The following is a 23,750-nucleotide window of genomic DNA, read 5'->3' on the forward strand; positions in this document are numbered from 1 at the left end:
CCTGCAAGGAACGCGACCTGCTCCGGATGCAGAAAAAAAGGCCACTTCGCAAACGCCTGCAGGGGGAAAGCCACAGACGCCAGCAGTGCCTCATGTGAGTCGTGGGGGTGGCCATCTTTGATCAAGGCCACAGACGCCAGCAGTGCCTCATGTGAGTCGTGGGGGCGGCCATCTTTGATCAAGGCCACAGACGCCAGCAGTGCCTCATGTGAGTCGTGCAGGCGGCCATCTTTGATCAAGGCCACAGACGCCAGCAGTGCCTCATGTGAGTCATGGGGGCGGCCATCTTCTCTGCCATTTTGTTCAACTTCGACCTCGTGGGGATCCGCGTCATGGGCGCCGCCATTTTGTTCGCCGCACTCGGCCGCCATTTTGTCTCCAGACCCGACCACCGCCTCACCTGCCGACTACAGCAGCTCACTCAGCCATACACTGGCCTCCGTCACGCTTGACCAAGCTCTCCCGCATCATCTGTCCAGGTCCATGATGGACATCGAAGTAAATGGCCACGCCACAACCTGCCTGTTCGACAGCGGGAGCACGGAGAGTATTATTCACCCAGACACGGTGCGCTGCTACTCCCTCACTGTCCGGCCAACGTGCCATCGGATCTCGATGGCGTCGAAGTCCCATTCAACAGACGTCAGCGGCTACTGTGTGGTGACCCTGTCGGTTAGGGGCACGGAATATAAAAACTTTAAACTTCTCGTCCTGCCCCAGCTCTGCGCTGCCGTCCTACTAGGGCTGGATTTCCAATGCCACCTTCAAAGTGTCACTTTGGCATACGGTGGATCCCTCCCCCCACTCACAGTCTACAACCAGCAGTTTTTAAACCGCCCGCCGCGTACCACCTGCGGCCTCTCCACTCTCAAATTCCCGCCCCCCTCCTTGTTCGCTAACCTCACCCGCGACTGTAAACCCGTCGCTACCAAGAGCAGGCGGTACAGTGCCGGGGACAGAGCTTTTATTAGCTCTAAGGTGCAGCGACTCCTGAAGGAGGGCATCATCGAGGGGAGCATCAGCCCCTGGCGTGCGCAGGTCGTCGTCGTTAAGACCGGCAATAAACACTGCCTGGTCATCGACTACAGCCAAACCATAAACCGGTATACCCAGCTGGACGCATACCCTCTTCCCCGCATATCTGATATGGTCAACCAGATTGCACAGTACCGGGTATTCTCCACCATCAACCTCAAGTCGGCCTATCACCAACTCCCTATCCGCCCTGAGGACCGCCAGTATACCGCCTTCGAGGCGAATGGCCGCCTCTACCACTTCCTTAGGGTTCCCTTCGGCGTCACCAATGGGGTTTCGGTCTTCCAAAGGGAGATGGACCGGATGGTTGACCAGAACGCGCTGCAGGCCACGTTTCCTTATCTAGATAATGTCACCATCTGCGGCCACGACCAGCAGGACCATGATGTTAATCTGGAGAAATTCCTCCGTACGGCCCAACGGCTGAATCTCACTTACAATAAGGAGAAATGTATGTTTAACACCTCGCGCCTTGCCATCCTCGGCTGCGTAGTAGAGAATGGAGTCATCGGCCCCGACCCCGAAAGAATGCGCCCCCTCATGGAGCTTCCCCTTCCCCACTCTCAAAAGGCACTGAAGAGAATCCTGGGGCTCTTCGCTTACTACGCCCAATGGGTGCCCAATTATGCGGACAAAGCCAGACCCCTCATGAAGTCCACCTCCTTCCCCCTGACAGCAGAAGCATGCGCAGCCTTCTCCCTCATAAAAGGAGACATTGCGAAGGCCACAATGCACGCAGTGGATGAGTCCATCCCTTTCCAAGTGGAGAGCGATGCATCCGACTTCGCCCTAGCTGCAACCCTTAACCAGGCGGGGAGACCTGTGGCCTTCTTCTCAAGGACCCTCCAGGGCCCTGAGATCCGACACTCTTCTGTCGAGAAGGAGGCCCAGGCGATTGTGGAAGTGGTACGACGCTGGAGGCAAACGATTTACCCTCCTCACCGACCTTTTATGTTTCATAACAAGCTGAGGGGCAAAATCAAGAACGACAAGATCTTGAGGTGGAGAATTGAGCTCTCCACCTACGATTACGATATCTTGTACCGGCCTGGTAAACTCAACGAGCCCCCAGATGCTCTATCACGAGGTACATGCGCCAACGCGCAGGTTGATAGACTGCGGACCCTCCACAACGACCTCTGCCACCCCGGGGTCACTAGACTTTACCACTTCATTAAGGCCCGCAACCTGCCCTACTCCATCGAGGAGGTCAGGACCATGACCAGGAACTGCCAAGCCTGTGCCGAATGCAAACCGCATTTCTATAGGCCGGACAGAGCAAGCCTGATCAAGGCCACCCGCCCCTTCGAGCGCTTGAGCATCGATTTTAAGGGGCCCCTCCCGTCCTCTGACCGTAATGTGTACTTCCTCAACATTATTGACGAGTACTCCCGTTTCCCCTTTGCCATCCCCTGCCCAGACATGACCAGTACCACGGTCATCAAATGCCTGAATGACCTCTTCGCCTTGTTCGGGTTCCCGAACTATATACATAGCGACCGGGGCTCATCCTTCATGAGCGAGGAACTTCGCCAGTTCCTGCTCGCGAGAGGTATTGCTGCGAGCAGGACCACCAGCTACAACCCCCGGGGGAACGGCCAGGTGGAAAGAGAGAACGCGACAGTTTGGAAGGCTGTCCTCTTAGCCCTAAAGTCTAAGGGCCTCCCAACCTCTCGCTGGCAGGAAGTCCTCCCGGCAGCGCTCCATTCCATCCGGCCACTGCTTTGTACTGCCATTAACGCCACCCCCCATGAGCAAATGTTTGTTTTCCCCAGGAAGTCGACTACGGGAACCTCGCTACCAACATGGCTGACTTCTCCGGGGCCCGTCCTGCTGCGGAAGCACGTGAGGACCCATAAAATGGACCCCCTGGTCGAGAGGGTGAACCTCCTGCACGCCAACCCCCAGTATGCCTATGTGGCATACCCAGACGGGCGGGAGGACACAGTCTCCTTGCGAGACCTCGCACCCTCGGGCACCCCTGAGATACCACCGTTATCCCCCACCACTCCCCCAAATCCAGCTCCTGTAGGCGGCATGCCGGAACCCCAGGAGCCTTCATCGACCACGCAGACACCAGCATTAACATCGGATACTGCACCACCGCCGCCGCGCCGATCAGAAAGGCTTACGAGGCCTCCTGATAGACTGACATACACGAACTGGTAGTACACTTCACCCCGCCGGACTCAATTTTAAACAAGGGGTGAATGTGGTAAACCACTGTTATCGTTCACAACCGCTCACTATTGTTACACTGTTGTTATCACTGTTTACACTGTTGTTATCACTACACAAGGTTACCTCTTGCCACGCACGCTGTTATACCTAGGCATACCTCAGCTGACTCCGCCCATGGCTCCGCCTGCTTGCCCAGGTATAAAGGTGACTGATTGGCTAGTATTCTTCCTTGTTGGAACCAATCACCCACGAGGGTGGGCTCTGTTATTTAGCCAATAAAAACCTATAGTAACTATCTTAACTCGTCGCTTTTCATGGAATGAATTGATAGGTATATCAGCTGCGATATTCAGTTTCAGCGCCCTAAGAGGGACGCGGAGCGCCTCGAGCCACGCCCCGTGTCCCTCGAACAGCAATGAAACTGAATATCTGATGATCGCTAAAGCCTCGAACGCTGTGCTAAATCTTGCGCTCAGGCGACTTTTGCGCCACTTTGGCACCCCAACCCAATTTCTAGGCCTTTGTGTCTTAATGCGAGGAGCATTTGTAATAAGGTGGATGAATTGGCTGCGTAAATAGAAGTAAACAAATACGATTTGGTTGGGATTACGGAAACGTGGCTCAAGGAAGGCCAGGACTGGGAACTCAACATCCAGGGGTATTCGATATTCAGGAAAGATAGGCAAAAAGGAAAGGGAGATGGGGTAGCATTACTTGTTAAAGAAGGGATTAACACAATTGTAATGAAGGTATTAGCTCTGATGAGGTGGAATCTGTATGGGTAGAATTGAGAAATACTAAGGGGAAAAAAACGTTAGTGGGAGTGGTTTATAGACCTCCAAACAGTAAGGCGGAGGTTGGGGATGGCATTAAAAGAAAAATTAAAGAAGCGTGCAATAAGGGCACAGCAGTCATCATGGGTGACTTTAATCTACATATAGATTGGGCCAACCAAATGAGTAACAATACTGTGGAGGAGGAATTCCTGGAGTGTTTACGGGATGGTTTCCTGGACCAATATGTCGAGGAACCAACCAGAGATCAGGCCATCTTAGACTGGGTATTATGTAACGAGAAAGGATTAATTAGCAATCTTGTTGTACGAGGCCCCTTGGGTCGGAGCGATCATAATATGATCGAATTCTTCATTAAGATGGAGAATGAAGTAGTTGACTCGGAGACTAGGGTCCTCAATTTAAATAAAGGAAACTATGATGGTCTGAGGAGCGAGTTGGGTAGGATTGATTGGGGAATGGCACTCAAAGGGTTGACGGTGGATAGGCAATGGCAAACATTCAAAGACCGAATGGATGAACTACAGAATTTGCTCATCCCAGTTTGGCATAAAAATAAAACAAAACAGGTGACCCAACCGTGGCTAACAAGGGAAATTAGGGATAGCATAAGGTCCAAGGAGAGGGCATACAAATTGGCCAGAAAAAGCAATAATCCTGAGGATTGGGAGCAGTTTAGGATTCAACAAAGGAGGACAAAGGGATTAATTAAGAAAGGGAAAATAGAATATGAGAGTAAGCTTGCAGAGAACATAAAAACTGACTGTAAAAGCTTTCATAGATATGTGAAGAGAAAAAGATTGGTGAAGTCAAGCGTAGGTCCCTTGCAGTCAGAATCGGGGGAATTTATAATGGGGAACAAAGAAATGGCGGACCAACTAAATACATATTTTGGTTCTGTCTTCACAAAGGAGGACACAAATAACCTCCCAGAGATGCCGGGGAACATAGGGTCTGATGAAAGGGTGGAACTGAAAGAAATCAGCATTTGTAGGGAAATGGTGTTAGGAAAATTGATGGGTCTGAAGGCCGATAAATCCCCAGGGCCTGATAATCTACATCCCAGGGTACTTAAGGAAGTGGCCCTAGAAATAGTAGATGCATTGCTGGTCATCTTCCAGAACTCGATAGACTCTGGAACGGTACCCATGGATTGGCGGGTAGCTAATGTTACCCCACTATTCAAAAAAGGTGGTAGAGAAAAGGCAGGGAATTATAGACTGGTAAGCTTGACATCGGTAGTGGGGAAAATGCTAGAGTCCATTATAAAAGATGTAATAGCAGAGCACTTGGAAAGCAGTGACTGGATCGGACAAAGTCAACATGGATTTACAAAAGGTAAATCATGCTTGACTAATCTACTGGAGTTTCTTGAGGATGTCACTGGTAAAATAGATAAGGGAGAACCAGTGGATGTGGTGTATTTGGACTTTCAGAAGGCTTTCGATAAGGTCCCGCATAAGAGATTAGCATGCAAAATTAAGGCACATGGGATTGGGGGCAAGGTATTGACTTGGATAGAGAACTGGTTGGCGGACAGAAAGCAAAGAGTTGGAATAAACGGGTCGTTTTCCGAGTGGCAGGCAGTGACTAGTGGGGTACCGCAAGGATCGGTCCTAGGACCCCAGCTGTTCACAATATATATTAATGATCTGGACGAGGGAATTGGATGTAATATCTCCAAATTTGCAGACGACACAAAGCTGGGTGGGAGGGTATGCTGTGAGGAGGATGTCGTGAAACTCTAGCACGATTTGGACAGGTTGGGTGATTGGGCAGAAACATGGCAAATGCACTATAATGTGGATAAATGTGAGGTTATCCACTTTGGTGGCAAAAACAGGAAGGCAGATTATTATTTGAATGGCAATAGATTGGGAGAAGGGGAAGTGCAAAGAGACCTGGGTGTTCTTGTACACGAGTCGCTGAAGGTAAGCATGCAGGTGCAGCAGGCGGTTAAGAAGGCAAATGGTATGTTGGCCTGCGTAGCAAGAGGGTTCGAGTACAAGAACAAGGATGTCTTGTTGCAGTTGTACAGGGCCTTGGTGAGACCACACCTTGAGTATTGTGTGCAGTTTTGGTCGCCTTACCTGAGGAAGGACGTTCTTGCCATGGAAGGAGTGCAGCGAAGATTCACCAGGCTGATACCTGGGATGGCAGGAATGACGTATGAGGAGAGATTGTGTCGATTGGGCTTATACTCACTGGAGTTTAGAAGATTGAGAGGGGATCTCATCGAAACCTATAAAATTCTGTCAGGCCTGGACAGACTAGATGCAGGAAGGATGTTTCTGATGGCCGTGGAGTCCAGAACCAGGGGTCATAGTCTAAGGATAAGGGGTAAGCAATTTAGGACTGAAATGAGGAGGAATTTCTTCACCCAGAGAGTGGTGAACCTGTGGAATTCTCTGCCACAGAGGGCGGTGGAGGCCAGTTCATTAAGTATATTCAAGAAAGAGTTGGATATATTTCTTAAGGCTAAAGGGATCAAGGGATATGGGGAGAAGGCAGGGACCGGGTACTGAATTTGGATGATCAGCCATGATCTCATTGAATGGCGGAGCAGGCTCGAAGGGCCGAATGGCCTACTCCTGCTCCTATCTTCTATGTTTCTATGTTTCTATGTAATTCCAGTTTTTCTTCCCTCCCTACTGACTCTATTCTTAGGTTCCCACCCCCATGCCAAGCTAGTTTAAACCCTTCCCAACAGCACTAGCAACCCCTCCCCCGCCCCCACGAGGATATTGGTCCCAGTTCTGTTGAGGTGCAACCCGCCCGGCTTGTACAGGTCCCAGCTCCCCCTGAAATGGTCCCAATGCCTCAGGAATCTAAAGCCCTCCCTCCTGCACCATCCTTCCAGCCACGCATTCATCTGCTCTATCCTCCTATTTCTGGACTCACTAGCATGTGACACCGGGAGTAATCCGGAGATTACTACCTTTGAGGTCCTGTTTTTTAATCTGACTCCTAGCTCCCTAAATTCTGCCTCCAGGACCTCATCCCTCTTTCTACCTATCTCAAAATAATGAGGTCACATATTATTTGGAAAATAAGAATCTAAATGGGGTAGAGGAACAAAGCGATCTTGGAATACAAATACACAAATCACTAAAAGTAGCAACACAGTTTAATAAGGCCATAAAAAAGCAAACCAAGCACTCTGGTTTATTTCTAGAGGGATAGAATTGAAAAGAAGAGAATTTATGCTAAATTTGTATCGAACCTTGGTTAAACCACACTTGGAGTGATGTGTACATTTCTGGTCACCATATTATAAAGAGGCTATAGAGGCACTGGAGAGACTGAAAAATAGAGCATCTTATACTTTTATATTTTCACCCACTTTCAGTTGGACCTCAGTTCCTAGGTAATGCAGGGTACTGAATTTGGATGCTCAGCCATGATCTCATTAAATGGCGAAGCAGGCTCAAGGGGCCGAATGGCCTACTCCTTCTTCTATCTTCTATGTTACTATGTTTCTATGTAAAGTGACAAATGTAATAGACTCATTGGGGATCATTTAAATTTTTATCATTGGGCGAATAATGGACGACAGCGATTCAGCCATTCATTTTACACCACGTATATTTTTTTTTTTCCATTGACTTCAATGGAAAAGAAAATCAGGTGGTCTGTAGAATGGATGTTCATTCACTATCGTTCATTTTTTACCCGATGATAAATGTTAAAATTATTCCAATATCGTATCTGTCCGAAATATAACCTGCAGCTGTGATGCAGTGAGGAAGGGCTGGTTGGATTAGGGGTGTACTAGACAAGATATTTTTTTTGAAAAAATGAAAAAGCTTCTTCTTTAAAGGGCTTGTAATGCTGAACAATAGGTTTATTCCTGACCTGTCATCTAATGGCAGTTTAAAAGCAGTCCTTGGAACAGGCTGACATTCAGCAGTCCTGTTGGCCATTCTTTACATTACTCTCTCAAAACAGTTATGTCAAAAAGACTGACACATGATATTTCCATTTATATTTTCAATCCATGACCTCTCTGAAAACAAGATCTTAGAGTTGGCTGTCTTATAATAGCAATTGTATTCTTCTGAGTCCCTGTTCAGTGTTAGTTGTAACTGTCAATAGGAATCAATCAGAGAAGACCTTCTTGCACATCATTTAGTGTAGATCAGGATTCTACATTAACTATTGTCTGGTCACTAAAATAACAATAAACACAATCAGATAGCGTTAAAAGCTACTAGCTGGAATTGCCAAGTTGTAAACCTAAGGATTTAACCCTGTCACACATATGTGAAGCATTTGTCAGTTCCAGGCTGGCTCAACATTATGAAGTCTTCATGTAGGCCAATAAGCCATTTACCCTGGAAGGTGCCCTCAAATTAATATAGAGACCAATTTTTCATGATAGAAAACTATCAACAACAGTAAGGCATGGATTTAAAATACTTACTCCCTCTGGTATTCTCAGTTTTGCTGCTCTTTGGAGCTGGCCTTTCACACTGTGTGCCTGACCATTCATCTGAACACCTGAAATGAACCAATTAAGGACGTAAAATTAATGTACTGCAACTGTTACAACTTCCAGAAGAGAGAGCACCTACAGATATCAGCAAGACTAGACAGCATTTAGGAGCATGCATAAAGGATTAGACAGCAGGTTTGTTGAAATAGCTATGTTTTGAGGAGATGATTAGCTCTGATATAGGCCAACAGCATGCCATGCATAAAAGCAATTAATTTACAAGGCTATTCAAACATGCCACCAATACATGATGATGCTGCTGGAATTCAATGTTTTATAGCAAAGAACAATGTTTGGCATAAGGTCAAAACCTACTTGCACTGAGGCTCATTAAGTGCAGTTAAAGTGCAAACCCCTCCATTTTGACAGTAGTAATCACAAAGGTTCATTTTCTGGTCACATCGATCACTTTTAAACCCCACTGTGCATCTGCAGAGTTATAGAATATAAGTGGTATTAAAATGCTGAATTGTACTATAATGTAAGTCTATTGACCCCTTTTTCTAACTGAACCATTTTATCAAGAACAAGGAGGGTGATGTTACATCTAGCAGCTTTGTTCAGTCTAATAAACCTAATTAATTAAAGACCACTGTTATTACAGCAAGACATTAATTAGCCTCTGAGGAAAATTCACTTCAGCTCTTTCATCAACCATTTTTCATGCTACTGTTGCATGAGGATATGGTTAGTGCATATTTGGATTGTGTTTATTTAAATATCATGGATATTTGTACAAATAATTATATTTTTCTGCAAGTTGTTGCAACTGGCCTCAGAGTTTCAAGTTAGCGATGGCAAAAATCAACCTGGATGCCAGGTCCTGATCCTCATTAAGTGATCCCTGCTGGGAAGATGCCTGTTTGGTCATCAGGTGAAGAAAGAATGGGTTTGACTATGATTTCCCCATAGTTAAAATGTTCGCTGAAATTCACTGTCTAAGGTTTGTACATAAACAATGGGGACTTGTACAAGAATCTGGAGCACTGCCATTGGCAGTGCCTGTACTCATGGCACTTTTCCCACTTCATAAGATCTTTAAAAAATGAGGCATAAGGGAAGAAAAATTTGTAAATGGGTACTGTACAAGACTAACATTACAATGCTAAACAAACTTAATCAACTTTGAGGTGCTTTTAGATTCTATAACTAATTACAACTTGAGCAATGTAAAAAAAAAATTAATCATGAATCTGTTAGTGTTTTGACACAAGCATAGACCTCTCATAGACACATGCCAAGTCCCATATGGATGATCTGGGGAGATTTCTGCTGCTTGGTATCTGTAGTGAAATTATAAATGCAATCTTTATACATGCATTTATAATTTTGCTGTAAATAGCAAACAGTGAAAATATTCTTTCTTAGTGTCCTGCTGTGGTTGCTGAATGATTTTTTCCTTCTCTCTCTCCCTCTTCTAATCACTTTCTTAAACTTAACTTTTCAACCACCTATCCATTTGATTCCTAAGGATTTCAGCCAATTTACTTCCTGTTTACTATCCTTCCCTCTCTGTTCCATCAGTGCTGAAGTTGTTAGGAGGGCAAATGCTATTAAAAGGAACCCCTTACCCAAATTTATGGCCATACAGACTCATTGGTAACACTATGGGAAATTGCCCCATTAAGAATCCCGACACAGATATATGGCCACCTTAGGATTACATGGGCGTCTTGACCATGTAGCTATGTCCAGGGCACCATAAAAGCTAAGAGACTTGTGGAATAATATCTTTCACCTCCTTCTCATGATACAATGGTAGCCGTTCCTTATCATTTCTTTTTCTTCTCTCCAATGACAAATGCAAGTACAACCCAAAGAGTTACAACCCAGCACAACCTCTGAAACTGTGCCTGCTGCATTTGCTAATTCCTCTTTTCACTTTACTGTACACTTTGCAATCCTTATGGCATTTTCTAGAACCTTGAAACTATTTCCATCTCCATTCCCAGTCACCCTGCCCTCATCTACTGTATCTCCGAGACCTGTAAGGATAACCGTAGCTGTTGTAAGGACAGCGGGGGTTTGATTGACAGCTGGTTGATGGCTGATGTCATTTCCGGGGGCGGGATCCAATGCCATCTTGGCCATGCTTCCAGACTGTACTGGAAGACACAGAAGCAGGACTGAATAAAATGGTTCTCCTCAACAACTGCTTGTGAGACTCGTAATTACGTTACTAAGATAACATTACATGGTACCAGGATTTATAGAACTCACGATAAGGACATACTACAACAATGGAAGGAATTAAACCTCCAGCTAATCTGCAACTAGAAGGAAATGTGGATGAAAATTGGCGTGTCTTCAAGCAACGCTTTCTTCTCTACGTCACAGCGATTGACGCTTCGACTAGCTCTGGAACACGTAAAGTAACTTTGTTGCTAACAGTGGCTGGCTCGCAGGCAATCGAGCTGTTTAACACATTTACGTTTGCAGCCGAAGATGATAAAAATGATCTGGACAAGGTGATAGAACGGTTCGACGAATACTGCTCTCCAAAAAAGAATGAAACGTATGAGAGATTCGTGTTTCGCTCCCGCGTGCAAAAGCAAGGAGAATCCTTTGATGTTTTTTTGACGGACTTGAAAATAAAAGCACAAACATGCAACTTTAAGGACCTGAAGGAATTGATGATACGCGATCAAGTCGTTTTTGGAATACTCGACAAGAAGGTGAGGGAGAGAATGCTTAGAGATAATGACCTAAATTTGGATGCAGCAGTGAAAATTTGTCATGCTAGTGAACTCTCAGCCATGCACACAAAAACGTTCGAAGGGAGCAGCATAGCAGAAGAGAGCGCCCTGGGGCTAAAAAACCTGCCAGTGGATGTGATACACAAAATGGACACAAGAGGGCCCATGGAGTTAAAGACGAATACGCCTTACGAATGCAGATGGTGCGGTTATAAACACGTGGCCAGACAGTGTCCTGCTTATGGGAAGAACTGCGCAAAATGTAAAGGCAGGAATCACTTTGCCAAGATGTGTTTTTTAGAAGAGAAAACTGAAGGTAAAAAGACAGTGCATGCTATTGCGACTGAAGAGACAGTAGCGGAGACTTTGTTTGTTGGAATGGTGCAAAATGAGTCAAAACAGGGCAACAATGCTAATGAAGTGCACTCTGTAGGACCACAGACTGAAGTTTGGATAGCTCCCTTGCTGGTAAATGGCACCATTGTTCCCTTTAAGCTAGATACAGGTGCTAAGGCAAACCTCATAAGTTGGAGTGATGCACGGAATCTCAAAGTGCAACCTAAAATACTGAACAAGGCTGTGTCTTTGAAGGCATACAATGGACAAAGCATTGAAACAAAAGGAACGTGTAGGCTGAATGTTAAGGTAAAAAATCACATTCACCCTCTGACCTTTGTTATAGTGCCTGAAGGACATGAGTCACTGTTGGGGGACAAGGCCTGTGTGGATTTGGACTTGGTAAAACGAATCTATACTATCAATGAACAGAACTGTGTGCAGAGTGCCCCCCAAGATACTACAAATCTGACTCATGAGACTATAGCGCACAAATATGCAGATGTCTTTCAGGGTTTCGGAGCACTGCCCTTTACATACTCCATCAAACTGAGAGAGGATGCACAACCTGTGATTCACGCACCCAGGAGAGTTCCAGTGGCTCTCCGTGAAAAACTGAGGAAAGAGTTAGACCGCATGGAGGGACTAGCTGTCATAAAGAAGATTGAGGAACTGACTGACTGGGTAAATTCCATGGTCTGCGTCAATTCAAAGAAAACTGATAAATTGCGTGTCTGCATGGATCCCAAGGACCTTAATGCCAATATCAAAAGAGAGCACTACCAAATTCCAAAGAGAGAGGAAATAGTCAGCGAAATGACAGAAGCGAAAGTCTTCTCCAAAATGGATGCCTCACATGGTTTCTGGCAGTTGAAACTTGATGAAGAAAGTGCTAAGCTGTGCACTTTTAACACCCCGTTTGGTCGATACTCCTACCAACGTCTGCCCTTTGGTATTAGCTCTGCCCCAGAAATCTTTCACAGAGCAATGGAGCAAGTCATCGAGGGCCTGGAGGGAGTGCAGGTGTATGTGGGTGATCTGGTAGTATGGGGCTCCACTCAAGGGGAGCACGACACCAGACTGGAGAAAACACTTCAGAGAATAGAGCAGTATGGGCTCAAACTAAATAAAGACAAATGTCAGTTCGGTGTCAATGAAATCACATTCCTCGGAGACAAGATCTCTGCAGAGGGCATTCAGCCAGGCAAGTCAAAGGTAAAAGCTATACATGACATGGCGAAACCAAAGGACAAGAAAGGGGTTCAGCAGGCCCTCGGCATGCTACACATTCTAGCAAGTGAACCCCTACTGAAGTTCATCTGCCCTAAAAGAGGACAAAAGTGTCCACAGATGCCTCTGAGAATGGATTAGGGGCTGTCCTTCTACAGGAAGATGAAGGAGAATGGTGACCAGTGGCATATGCGTCACGCTCCATGAGGGCTACAGAGTGCCGGTACGCGCAGATCAAGAAGGAGTGCCTTGGCTTGGCATTTGGGTGTGAAAAATTTCATACCTACATCTATGGTCTTCCCAAGGTTATCCTAGAAATGGACCATAAGCCACTGCTAGGGATCGCAAAGAAGAATCTGTGTGACATGTCACCACGGATACAACGCCTGATGATGAGACGTCAACGTTACGATTTTGAGCTAACATACGTGCCAGGGATACAAATGTTCATTGCAGACACACTATCCAGGGCTGCGCCGTATGCCACACAAAACAGTGAAACAGAAGAGGATGTGGCTCTTCATGTGGATATGGTCTACGCAGCATTGCCCGCCACACAGGATAAACTATCAGTGATAGTCACAGAGACATCAAAGGACCCAGTCCTGAGTAAAGTAATGAGAAATCTTCAAGAGGGCTGGAAGAAAGGGTCATGTAAACAATATTATCACATTCAGTCTGAGCTCTCTGTGGTCAATGGATTACTGCTTAAGTGTGACAGGATAGTAGTGCCCACCTCTATGTGATGAGAAATGCTCAACAGGATACACGAAGGGCAGCTGGGTGCAGAAAAGTCAAAAAGGAGAGCATGTGAGGCACTCTACTGGCCAAACATGAACTCTGATATTGACCAGTTGATCAGCGAGTATGCTACATGTCAGGAGTATCACTACAAGCAAGCAAAAGAGCCCCTCATTACCACAGAGCTCTCTTCACAACCTTGGTAAAAGGTCGGAACTGATATATTTCACTATGAAGGAAAAGACTATTTGTTAGTTATTGATTATTATTCCAATTATCCGGAGATTGCTCTCTTGTCCAGTACTACATCAAGAGCTGTGATAACTCACCTGAAGTCAATCTTTGCCAGGCAGGGCATCCCTCTAACCCTGGTCTCTGATAATGGCCCTCCCTATGCCAGTCATGAGTTTCAGTTATTTGCTTCAGAGTATGAGTTTAATCATGTAACCTCCAGCCCGCTCTATCCTCAGGCTAATGGAAAGGCGGAGAAGGGGGTACAGATTGTGAAAAGACTATTAAAGAAAGCAGCACACAGCAACACTGACCCATATCTGGCCCTGATGTTGTACAGGGCGGGCCCGCTAGCAAGTGGCAAGTCTCCAGCTGAGCTCTTACTGGGTCGGAAAATCCGTACACGACTTCCCAGTTATGTCACACCTGACCACAGAGATGAGGTGTGGGCAGACAAGGCTCGTAAGCTACAACAGAAACAAAAAAAACACTTCATGACCGCACAGCCACTACACTAGTGCCGCTACAGGAGAAGGATATAGTCCGCATTGAAGGGCCTGAGTCATGGCCTACAAGAGCCACAGTTCTACAACAGGTCACCCTCAGGTCATACAGTGTCATGACAGAGAACGGCAATGTGCTTCGCAGAAACAGGAGGCACCTACTGAAAACCGTAGAGACCTTTCAGCCTCAGGAAGACGGAGAGGATGACGAGATGAGGGAAATGCCACAAAGAGACGAGATGAGGGAAATGCCACAAAGAGACGAGATGAGGGAAATGCCACAAAGAGACAAAGGACACAATAGTGATAATCTGGATACAACTGGGGTGGTTCAGCAAACACCCATCCAGCCACGCAGGTCACAGTGCACCAGAAAGCCTGTAGTTAAACTTGACCTGTAGACAGGGATTGATAAGACTGTAAACAGTTAATGGACTCATGGGTGTGGGTAAGGTTTATACCTACCTGCAATTAGTTACACTGACTGGCTCTATGTGATGTTAACAAGTTCTATGTGTTATGTTATGTTGTTACTGTGTTATGTCTTCATTGAAGGGGGAAGATGTAAGGATAACCGTAGCTGTTGTAAGGACAGCGGGGGTTTGATTGACAGCTGGTTGATGGCTGATGTCATATCCGGGTGCGGGATCCGACGCCATCTTGGCCATGCTTCCAGACTGTACTGCGAGACACAGAAGCAGGACTGAATAAAATGGTTCTCCTCAACAACTGCTTGTGTGACTCGTAATTACGTTACTAAGATAACATTACAAAACCCAGTGTGAAAAAGAGAAACGTTGCACTTAAAATGTTGCCATTGTTTAACATTTATCTTGTAACGTGTACTAAGTGGTTGAATAAACTGCATTTCTTTCATTTCTGTATGTATAAGTATGATAGGCAAAAAAAAAGAAGAAAATCTAACTAAGGAAGAAAATCATTAGGATTGTACTCGAGGGATAGGTGGGGTGGGGTGGGGCACTGAATAAAAGTCTGTTTAACCATGGTTATGTAAGCAGAACCTTTTAACAATACTAGGTGTTGTTGCAGGGATATTTGAGAAAGAAAGGAAGATGTAAGTTTGTTAAAGATTTACCATTTTTGCTTTCCACTTAAAAAAACCACAACTTAAACCAGTGGAACAGCCTGCTCATTCAATATTGTACCTGTTGTTTTAATCACACCTTGCGGACTTCCATGCCTAAATTATGAAAGAGGGTGGAGGCCTTTGAACTTTAACAATGGAAGGTAATAAAAGCAGCTGCAGAAACATGACACAAAATATCTGTACAGGAAATGTTTGGTTTCCTGGTGGAAAGTGTAAGTTCATTCATCTCCCTGTAACACCAAGTTTCAACTTTTTCTGACTCCTACCTCTTTCAATGTCCCTGTAGCACTTTGTATTCCAACTTTTGACCAAAATAAGGTGCATACAATTACATTCATTCTTATGTCCCTGCTGCTGGCCTTAACTCTCTTGAATTATTTGGCTTTGATTTTTTTTTTTAATTAAAAATATCCCATACTTGTTAAGTTCACCTATTGGTTCTGTCACTCTCTTAATCTTTGACAGCTGTCTAGAACTTTTCAACTTTTTGTAAAATAGAATCAACTCTATCAACTATAAATTCCTTTCTGCTGATTTCAGTGTTCACCAACAGCTTCTCCTGTCCAGACTGGCACTATTGCTGGGCCCTTTACAATCCTGAATTCCCTTTGATAATTTGGTTCCTTTTCTAAACTCTTTCCTTATCTCCAGTCCTAACTCTTCCACTGCATCAGTCTGATTTTTCTGATCATAGCCTCATATCTAACTTAAGTAGAATCCTTCCAATACTCATACTCTTCAAACCATACTGTTTTGTTTGGCACTATAGAGCTATATTCTCCATCCATTGACTATAAATGTGTGAAAAAACCTGGCATAAACCAGTCAACTTAGATAGTTTTCGAAAATCCTTTGCTGCTTTGCCTGGTCCAAGAAGAGCTACTTTTGCTCTTCTGACACTTCTATCTATGCTAATGAAGTAACTGATGCTTTTCTAGCTGGCATGGAAGGTTTCACACCTTATTCCTCCTCGTCCATCAGATATGATACTAATCTCAGTTCAATCATGTCTACTATTTCTCATAAAGCATCTGCCCATCACACCTGATGTTTCCATCAGTCTGAAGCATTCTGAGCCAATTTGATCTCTGCTGATAAACTGTGAATCCACCATCATAGCTGCCACGCATAACTTTATTGATAGCTCCATCCTTAATCCTTCTTTATCCATTGACCTTAGGAACATAGGAACAGGAGTAGGCCATTCAGCCCCTCGAGCCTGCTCCGCCATTCAATGAGATCATGGCTGATCTGCGATCTAACTCTATATACCTGCCTTTGGTTAACAAAAAGCTATCAATCTCCGATTTTAAATTAACAATTGATCTAGCATCAATTGCCATTTGCAGAAAAAAGTTCCAAACTTCTACCAGCCTTTGTGTGCAGAAGTGTTTCTAATTTCACTCCTGAAAGGTCTGGCTCTAATTTTTAGACTATGCCCCCTAGTCCTAGAATCCCCAACCAGCAGAAATAGTTTCTCTCTCTCTACCCTATCTGTTCCCCTTAATATCTTGAAAACTTTGATGAGATCACCCCTTAACCTTCTAAATTCTAGGGAATACAACCCTAATTTGTATAACCTCTCCACATAACTTAACCCTTTGTAGGATCCATTCCTTCCCCCCCCCCCCACAACGGTAAAAATTGGACTATTAAATATAAAAACCCAGGACTGCAGAACCCGCAAAAAGGGCTCGGCAATAAAGGGTTAATTCAAACATTGCAGCACAAACTACGACTGGATCACAGACAGTCTAAAATCTGAAAAAGAACATTTGCATATTCATGTACCTTAAGGGGTTACATTGTTCACCTTGGACCATGGTATCAGTGCAGGCCTAGACAATGGGCCAGCCTTGAACCATTTGAATACAAATGCTAACAGAAACAAACAACTTCGCATCTGCAGTCACTTTGGGAAGATTGCATTGTCAGAAAGGTATCTCTAATCAATGGACAATACGAGGGATAATTCGCACATTTTGAAACGGCCATCGTATGCTCAGGAGGGAGCCAGGAATTGTGTTTCAAGATTGCAAGTTGGTTTTGGTTTAATAAAAGATCACTTCAAGGACAGTGGTGTGGGAAGCCAATGGCAGAACAAACAGAGAGATTCGGGCCGACAGCCGATCGGGAGTGGTGATTGTATGTTTCAGTCAAATCATAGAGGGAGCTTTTATGATCGAGTCTGAGTAAGTTTCTGAGTTTCAGTCAGGTCACAATAAGGGTTTTGCGATTGAGTCTGGGTAACTTTATATGTAACAGTCAAATCACGGGCGGGTTAAACTGTGTCATATTGTGTCGATGCAAATGACCCTTGCGTAGGGGTTTGTATTTTGGGGTTGTTAGCCTGATAGATATCGTAGGAATTTATACTGGGAAGGTAATTGTGTGTGTGTTCAATAAAAGAACGAATCAAAGGTTGAGCCAAAACCCTGTGCCGTGTGTGTGTATTTTGTTCTTATAAATCCTGACATCCAAGAACTGTGTGTAACACTGGAGTGGAGCTAATTTACAGAACAAACGGGAAACTGTTCAACCTCCGTCGCCTCCAGTCCAGATCCAAGGCCGTCCCATCCTCTGTCGTCGAATTACAGTATGCAGACGATGCTTGCGTCTGCACTCACTCGGAGGTCGAACTCCAAACCATCGTCAACACCTTCACCGAAGTGTACGAGAGCATGGGCCTTACACTAAACATCCGTAAGACAAAGGTCATCTACCAACCTGCCCCCACCACACAGTGCTGCCCCCTGATTATCAAAATCCACGACAAGGCCTTGGACAACGTGGACCACTTTCCATACCTCGGGAGCCTACTGTCAACAAGGGCAGACGTCGACGACGAAGGCCAACACCGCCTTCAGTGTGCCAGTGCAGCCTTCGGTCGTCTGAGGAAGAGAGTGTTTGAAGACCAGGACCTCAAACCCGGCATTAAGCTCATGGTCTACAGGGCAGCAGTGATACCTGCCCTGCTGCATGCATCAGGGACATGGACCATGTACAGCAGGCACCTCAAAGCACTGGAGAGGTACCACCAATGCTGCCTCCGCAAGATCCTGCAAATCCATTGGCAGGATAAGCGCACCAATGTCAGTGTTCTTGCTCAGGCCAACATCCCCAGCATCGAAGTTTGACCACGCTCAATCAGCTCCGATGGACGGGTCACATTGTCCGCATGCCTGATACGAGACTTCCAAAACAAGCGCTCTACTCGGAGCTCCGGCACGGCAAGAGAGCCCCAGGTGGGCAGAGGAAACGCTTCAAGGACACCCTTAAAGCCTCCTTGAAAAAGTGTAACATCCCCACTGACACCTGGGAATCCCTGGCTCAAGACCGCACAAAGTGGAGGAGAAGCATCTGGGAAGGCGCCGAACACCTCGGCCTAGAAATTGGGTATAGCCCCGCTTGGGGTGTTAGACTTGGCGCTGCGCAAAGTTTTGCGCCAGGCGCAATTTAGCACCACCTAGCGCGATATTGGGTCGTAGCGCCCCTAAGGTGATCGCGGCGCTAAATCAGGCGTTGCACGGTAGACTTAGGGCGCTAACATGGCAGCGCAACTCAATATCGGGGCAGCCGGGTGCAGCGCAGGTGCAGTCAATCATCGATGATCACGAGAGTCAGGAGCCGGCCAGCTCTTAAAGGGGTGGGTCCAGAAGGATCAGCAGCCACACTCTGCGCCCTGCAGAACTGAATTTCGGCGCTGTGTTTTGTTTGGCGCTAAAAACTTTCTGAGGATGGAGAGAGCAAGGCAAAGAGCAGAGCGCTTCACGGATGATGCATTGGTAGGCGGAGTGGAGCGCCGTCGAGCGTTCCTGTACGCGGACAATGGCAGGAGGCCTAGTCAGCAGGATTACCGCAGAGCATGGAGGACCATCACTCAGAGGGTGGACTCCAGCAGCCTGGTGGTCAGGACTCCATTGCAGTGCCGCAAGAAATTCAACAACCTCACTCGGGTCGTCAGGGTGAGTGATGTTTTTGCAGTCCTCTTCATGCCTTCATCTGCACCTGAATTTATGGCCAATGGGTGCGCCATGCCCCACTGGCCATCTGTCAGCACGCACCCATGGCCCTTTCTGGGAACACACTTGCACATACAGCTGACGCCATGATGTCAGGGCTATTCCACCAAGGGGGGCATTACATGACAGATGAGGCCATGATGTCAGGGCTATTCCACCAAGGGGGGCATGACATGACAGATGAGGCCACGATGTCAGGGCTATTTCTCCAAGGGGGGCATGACATGACAGATGAGGCCATGATGTCAGGGCTATTCCACCAAGGGGGCATGACATGACAGATGAGGCCATGATGTCTCATCATATCTTGTCCTTTCTCCTGCAGTCCAAGCTGGCAAGGAACTGGCGAGAACAGCTCCGGACCAGTGGAGGACCTCCAAACCTCCAGAACCTGACGGACCTGGAGGAGCGAGTGCACCAGATTGTTGGCGGCCGCCTGACTGGTCCTGTCACCACTGGAGCAGCCGACCCCATTGTGCACAGCGATGGTAAGGTTATGACTTTTTGATCTGTGTCCTTCCACTTGTGACCCCCCACTGGCATGCTTTTTCACTGTGGACCCATGTCATAGCATTGCACCAATTTTGCATCCCTTGCTGCCACCCTCTCCTCTCGCTAAAGCCACTCTTCAACCTCTCTGCTTTCAGATGCTGCATCACCAGATCGGGAGCCGGGCCCTCAAGCTGCCAGTCCCACTGAGTCCGGAGGCGACAAGCTGGAGGAAGCCGGACCTTCCGTGCCAGCCTCAGGGGAGGCACGCCAGCTGCAGAGTGGGGATAGTTCTTCCCTGGAGGGGAGCGGGGGGGGGTGCCGCTGATGAGGAACCAGCGGGCTGCACCCACGCAGGGGGGGAAGGGAAGCTCGGGGGCCGTCTCCCTGGAGGCCGAGTCAGGCCACCATGACTGCTGCACAGAGCGCAGAGGAGGTTCGGTCCCTAGCTGAAATGAGCGCCCAGGCTCGGCTCAGGCACAATGAGCTGATCGCTGAAGTGGCAAGGCTGCCTGAAGCCATTGACACACTGGCAGGGAGTCTCCAGGACTTCGGTGCAGCACAGGAAAGGAGTGCGCAGGCCTCCGATGCACAGGAAAGGACTATCCAGGGCTTCACCGATGCACAGGAAAGGAGTGTCCAGGGCTTCTCCGAAGCACTGGAAAGGACTGTCCAGGGCTCCACCGAAGCACTGGGAAGGACTTTCCAGGGCTTCATCGAAGCACTGGCACCTGCCACGCAGTCACTCGCTGGCCTCATGCAGGCGCAGATTGAGGCCACGTTAGCACTGACTGCTGCCACCGTTGAAGGATCAGGTAGGATTACCCAGGGCCCTTGCAGCACCACAGCAGGGCATCAATCTGTGGGCCAGCTGATTGGGGTGCATGCTGCGCTGCTGCCCCGTCAGAGTGCCAGTGTGTCGCATGCCCACGGAGCAGGTGTCCGGTCTCAGGATGTCAGCATTCCTGATGCCACCACTGGCACGTCTCCACTGCAGCTGCCACCACCTGCAGGACTTACTGCATCCGCCCATGAGCAGTTGGAGCAGTCAGCACCTGGGCCCTTCAAGCCCAGAGGTCGTTCAGCCCGTCCCTCAGGGGCTTCTGCGCTTTCGGCCACTCAGCAGGCCTCCCCCAGCCTTGATGCAGCCACTGGGGTCCAATTAAGGAGGAGCTGCAGGGAGGGAAGGGGGCGTTCCAGAAAGAGAAGTCGAAGCCTGTGGTGTATGTAACCTGTTCCACCTTAAGAGAAATTAAGCCTGGTCCACCTTAAGAAAGGTACTACTTTCTTTGGCTGCTGTATACGTAACACCGGTGGTGACCACACTGGTATATAAGCACAGTGTAATAATATTGTATTCAGTATAGTCCGACCTCCAACCAGTAAAGACCTGTTGAATTTACTCTTGTGGTCTGTGTAGTAATTCTCACTATAACACACAGACTTAACAGTGGCAACGAGTCCGATTCTTACCTTGCTGCAGTAATTTCCACGGCGACTTCGTCCACAGACAGGACGTCGAAGAGAGGTTTCCACCCTCATCACCTACGGGAAGACACGTCGAGCGGCAAGCATCGAGCAACCGGAGTGCAGAAGACATCCTGACCTCGAAGCCTCCATCAGCGACTGTCAGCTTCTTCTACTACCTCGTGGTGGGTAAGCCGGGCAGCGACGCGACAGAAAGTCAACCGCGTTGGCTGTACAGACGGGGCTGGGAAGACGGAGGAATAAGGGCGGTGAGGTCGATCGCGACCAGAGATAAGGGCCGGGCTGCTTTCGAGCGAGAGGCGCAGCGCGGGACATCGATCGCGACCGGAGATAAGGGCCGCATTCGGGCTAAAGGCACAGCGTCTGGGGAAACTGAAGGCGCGAGAGCCGCGGTGAAGTGGAGACAGCGTCGGGGGATGGGTGAAGACCGCCAAGCGTGGGAAAACCGCCATTTTGTGGGCGGAGGACGACGGCAAGAGCGGGAAGCCGCCATCTTAGATAACATTAAAAATCCGATAAATTGCTACGATGCCTAAACATGGGAACATTAATGCCTTCGACAGTGATATAGAAGACTGGGCTATGTATGTAGAACGCATACAAAACTATTGTAAGGCAAATAAAATTCCTGAGACAGATAAAGCACTAACATTACTAAACTTAATGGGTGCGAAGACATACGGGCAATTGAAACACCTGTTATCACCAGATGAACCGGCGGATAAGACGTTCGAACAGATTGTTACTGTCCTAAAAAATCATCTTAGCCCCACGCCGCTGATGCTAGCGGAACGATTTAAATTTTACGATAGAAAACAGCTGCAAAATGAAAGCAATGCTGAATATTTGATGGAATTACGTAAGCTAGCAAAATATTGTCAGTTTGGAACGGGACTGACAGAGGCACTTCGAGATAGATTTGTGTGTGGTTTATTTAAACAGGATACACAAAGGCGACTGCTCAAGGAGAATGAGCTGTCTCTCGAGAAGGCGGTCACTATGGCAGCAGCACACGAGGCCGCAGCGAGAGGCACGGCAGTAATGCAGCTACGGCCACCGGAACTCGGTACAAACAAATTGGGTTTGAGTTCTGTCAAATGTTATCGTTGTGGAAAGACAACGCACGATCAGAACCAGTGTTGGTTTAAAAACCAAGAATGCAGAACGTGTGGCAGGCTTGGCCACATAGCTAAAGTATGCCGGTCAGGAAAGAAGACCAGCAATAAAAAGTCACCGCAAGGAAAATATGCAAAGGTACACAAGGTGACAAAGAACAGTTTGACTGAACAGAAGTCAGATTCAGACGCTAGCAGTAATGAACTGGATAGCTTAAGAATACACAACGTTGGTAAGGATACAGACCTCCAGACAATTTGGGTCACTCTTAAGATAGCAGGAGTCCAAGTAAAAATGGAATTGGACACTGGATCGGCATTGACGGTCATGAATAAGAAAGATTACAGAAGGTTATCCCAACGTATTCCCTTACAGGATACGGAGATTATATTGAAAACGTACACGGGGCAAAGAGTGTACCCCATCGGAAAAATAGAGGTAGAAGTGGTCCACAAGGGTGAAGGAAGCCAAGTAATGGACTTATATGTGCTACCTGAAGGAGGTCCACCACTACTAGGACGGGAGTGGATTAGGAAAATGAATATGGACTGGCACTCCTTGAAAGCACTAACGGTAGATTCCGGGGAAACAGCTGTCAAACCTAAACGATTGTCCAGAATATTGGATGAGGCTAAAGAGGTGTTCCAGCCGGGACTGGGAACACTGAGAGGAATTACGGCAAACATCAAGATTGATAAACATGCACACCCAAAATTTTTTAAAGCCAGACCGGTACCCTATGCAATACGACCTGCGGTTGAAGCGGAGCTGAAAGCACTAGAACGTTCAGGGGTACTGTCTAAAGTAGATTGGAGTGAGTGGGCTACGCCCATTGTTCCCGTTATGAAACGTCCTGCGAACAATAAGCCAGGAGATCCAGGGAAGGTTCGCATCTGTGGAGATTTCAAGATCACCGTTAATCCGGTGCTTCACACGGTGCAGTATCCGCTTCCACGGATTGAGGATATTTTCGCCTCACTGTCTGGCGGGAAACACTTCACCAAGATAGACCTGGCGCAGGTGTACTTGCAGATGGAGGTTGAAGAAGAGTCACGCCAATACCTCACGATCAACACGCATCGAGGGTTGTACCGGTACAATAGGCTGGTTTTTGGTGTGGCATCGGCTCCAGCAATTTGGCAGAGGGCCATGGAGCAGGTATTACAGGAAATTCCAGGCACACAATACAATACAATACAAATCGCTTTATTGGCATGATAAGGTACATCTTATGTTGCCAAAGCATCAAAATACATTTATGGTTGAACACATAAACGCGGTTCCA

General features: G+C 47.1%; 1 protein-coding gene across 1 annotated transcript in view; it reads right to left on the reverse strand.

The window, feature by feature from the left end:
• The window catches only part of LOC147120556 (low-density lipoprotein receptor-related protein 1-like), a 2,135,446-nt gene that overhangs the window by 14,391 nt on the left and 2,097,305 nt on the right, over positions 1 to 23,750 (reverse strand). Inside the window, exons 86-87 of the mRNA XM_085986655.1 lie at positions 8,821 to 8,934; positions 8,434 to 8,510 (exon numbers count right to left, since the gene is read on the reverse strand). Of these exons, the coding sequence (XP_085842781.1) occupies positions 8,434 to 8,510; positions 8,821 to 8,934 (191 nt within the window). The remainder of the gene's footprint in view (positions 1 to 8,433; positions 8,511 to 8,820; positions 8,935 to 23,750) is intronic.

This window comes from Somniosus microcephalus, chromosome 4 (genome assembly GCF_052327205.1).
Source record: "Somniosus microcephalus isolate GS21.2 chromosome 4, FLI_Smic_1.0, whole genome shotgun sequence".
NCBI lineage: Eukaryota > Metazoa > Chordata > Chondrichthyes > Squaliformes > Somniosidae > Somniosus > Somniosus microcephalus.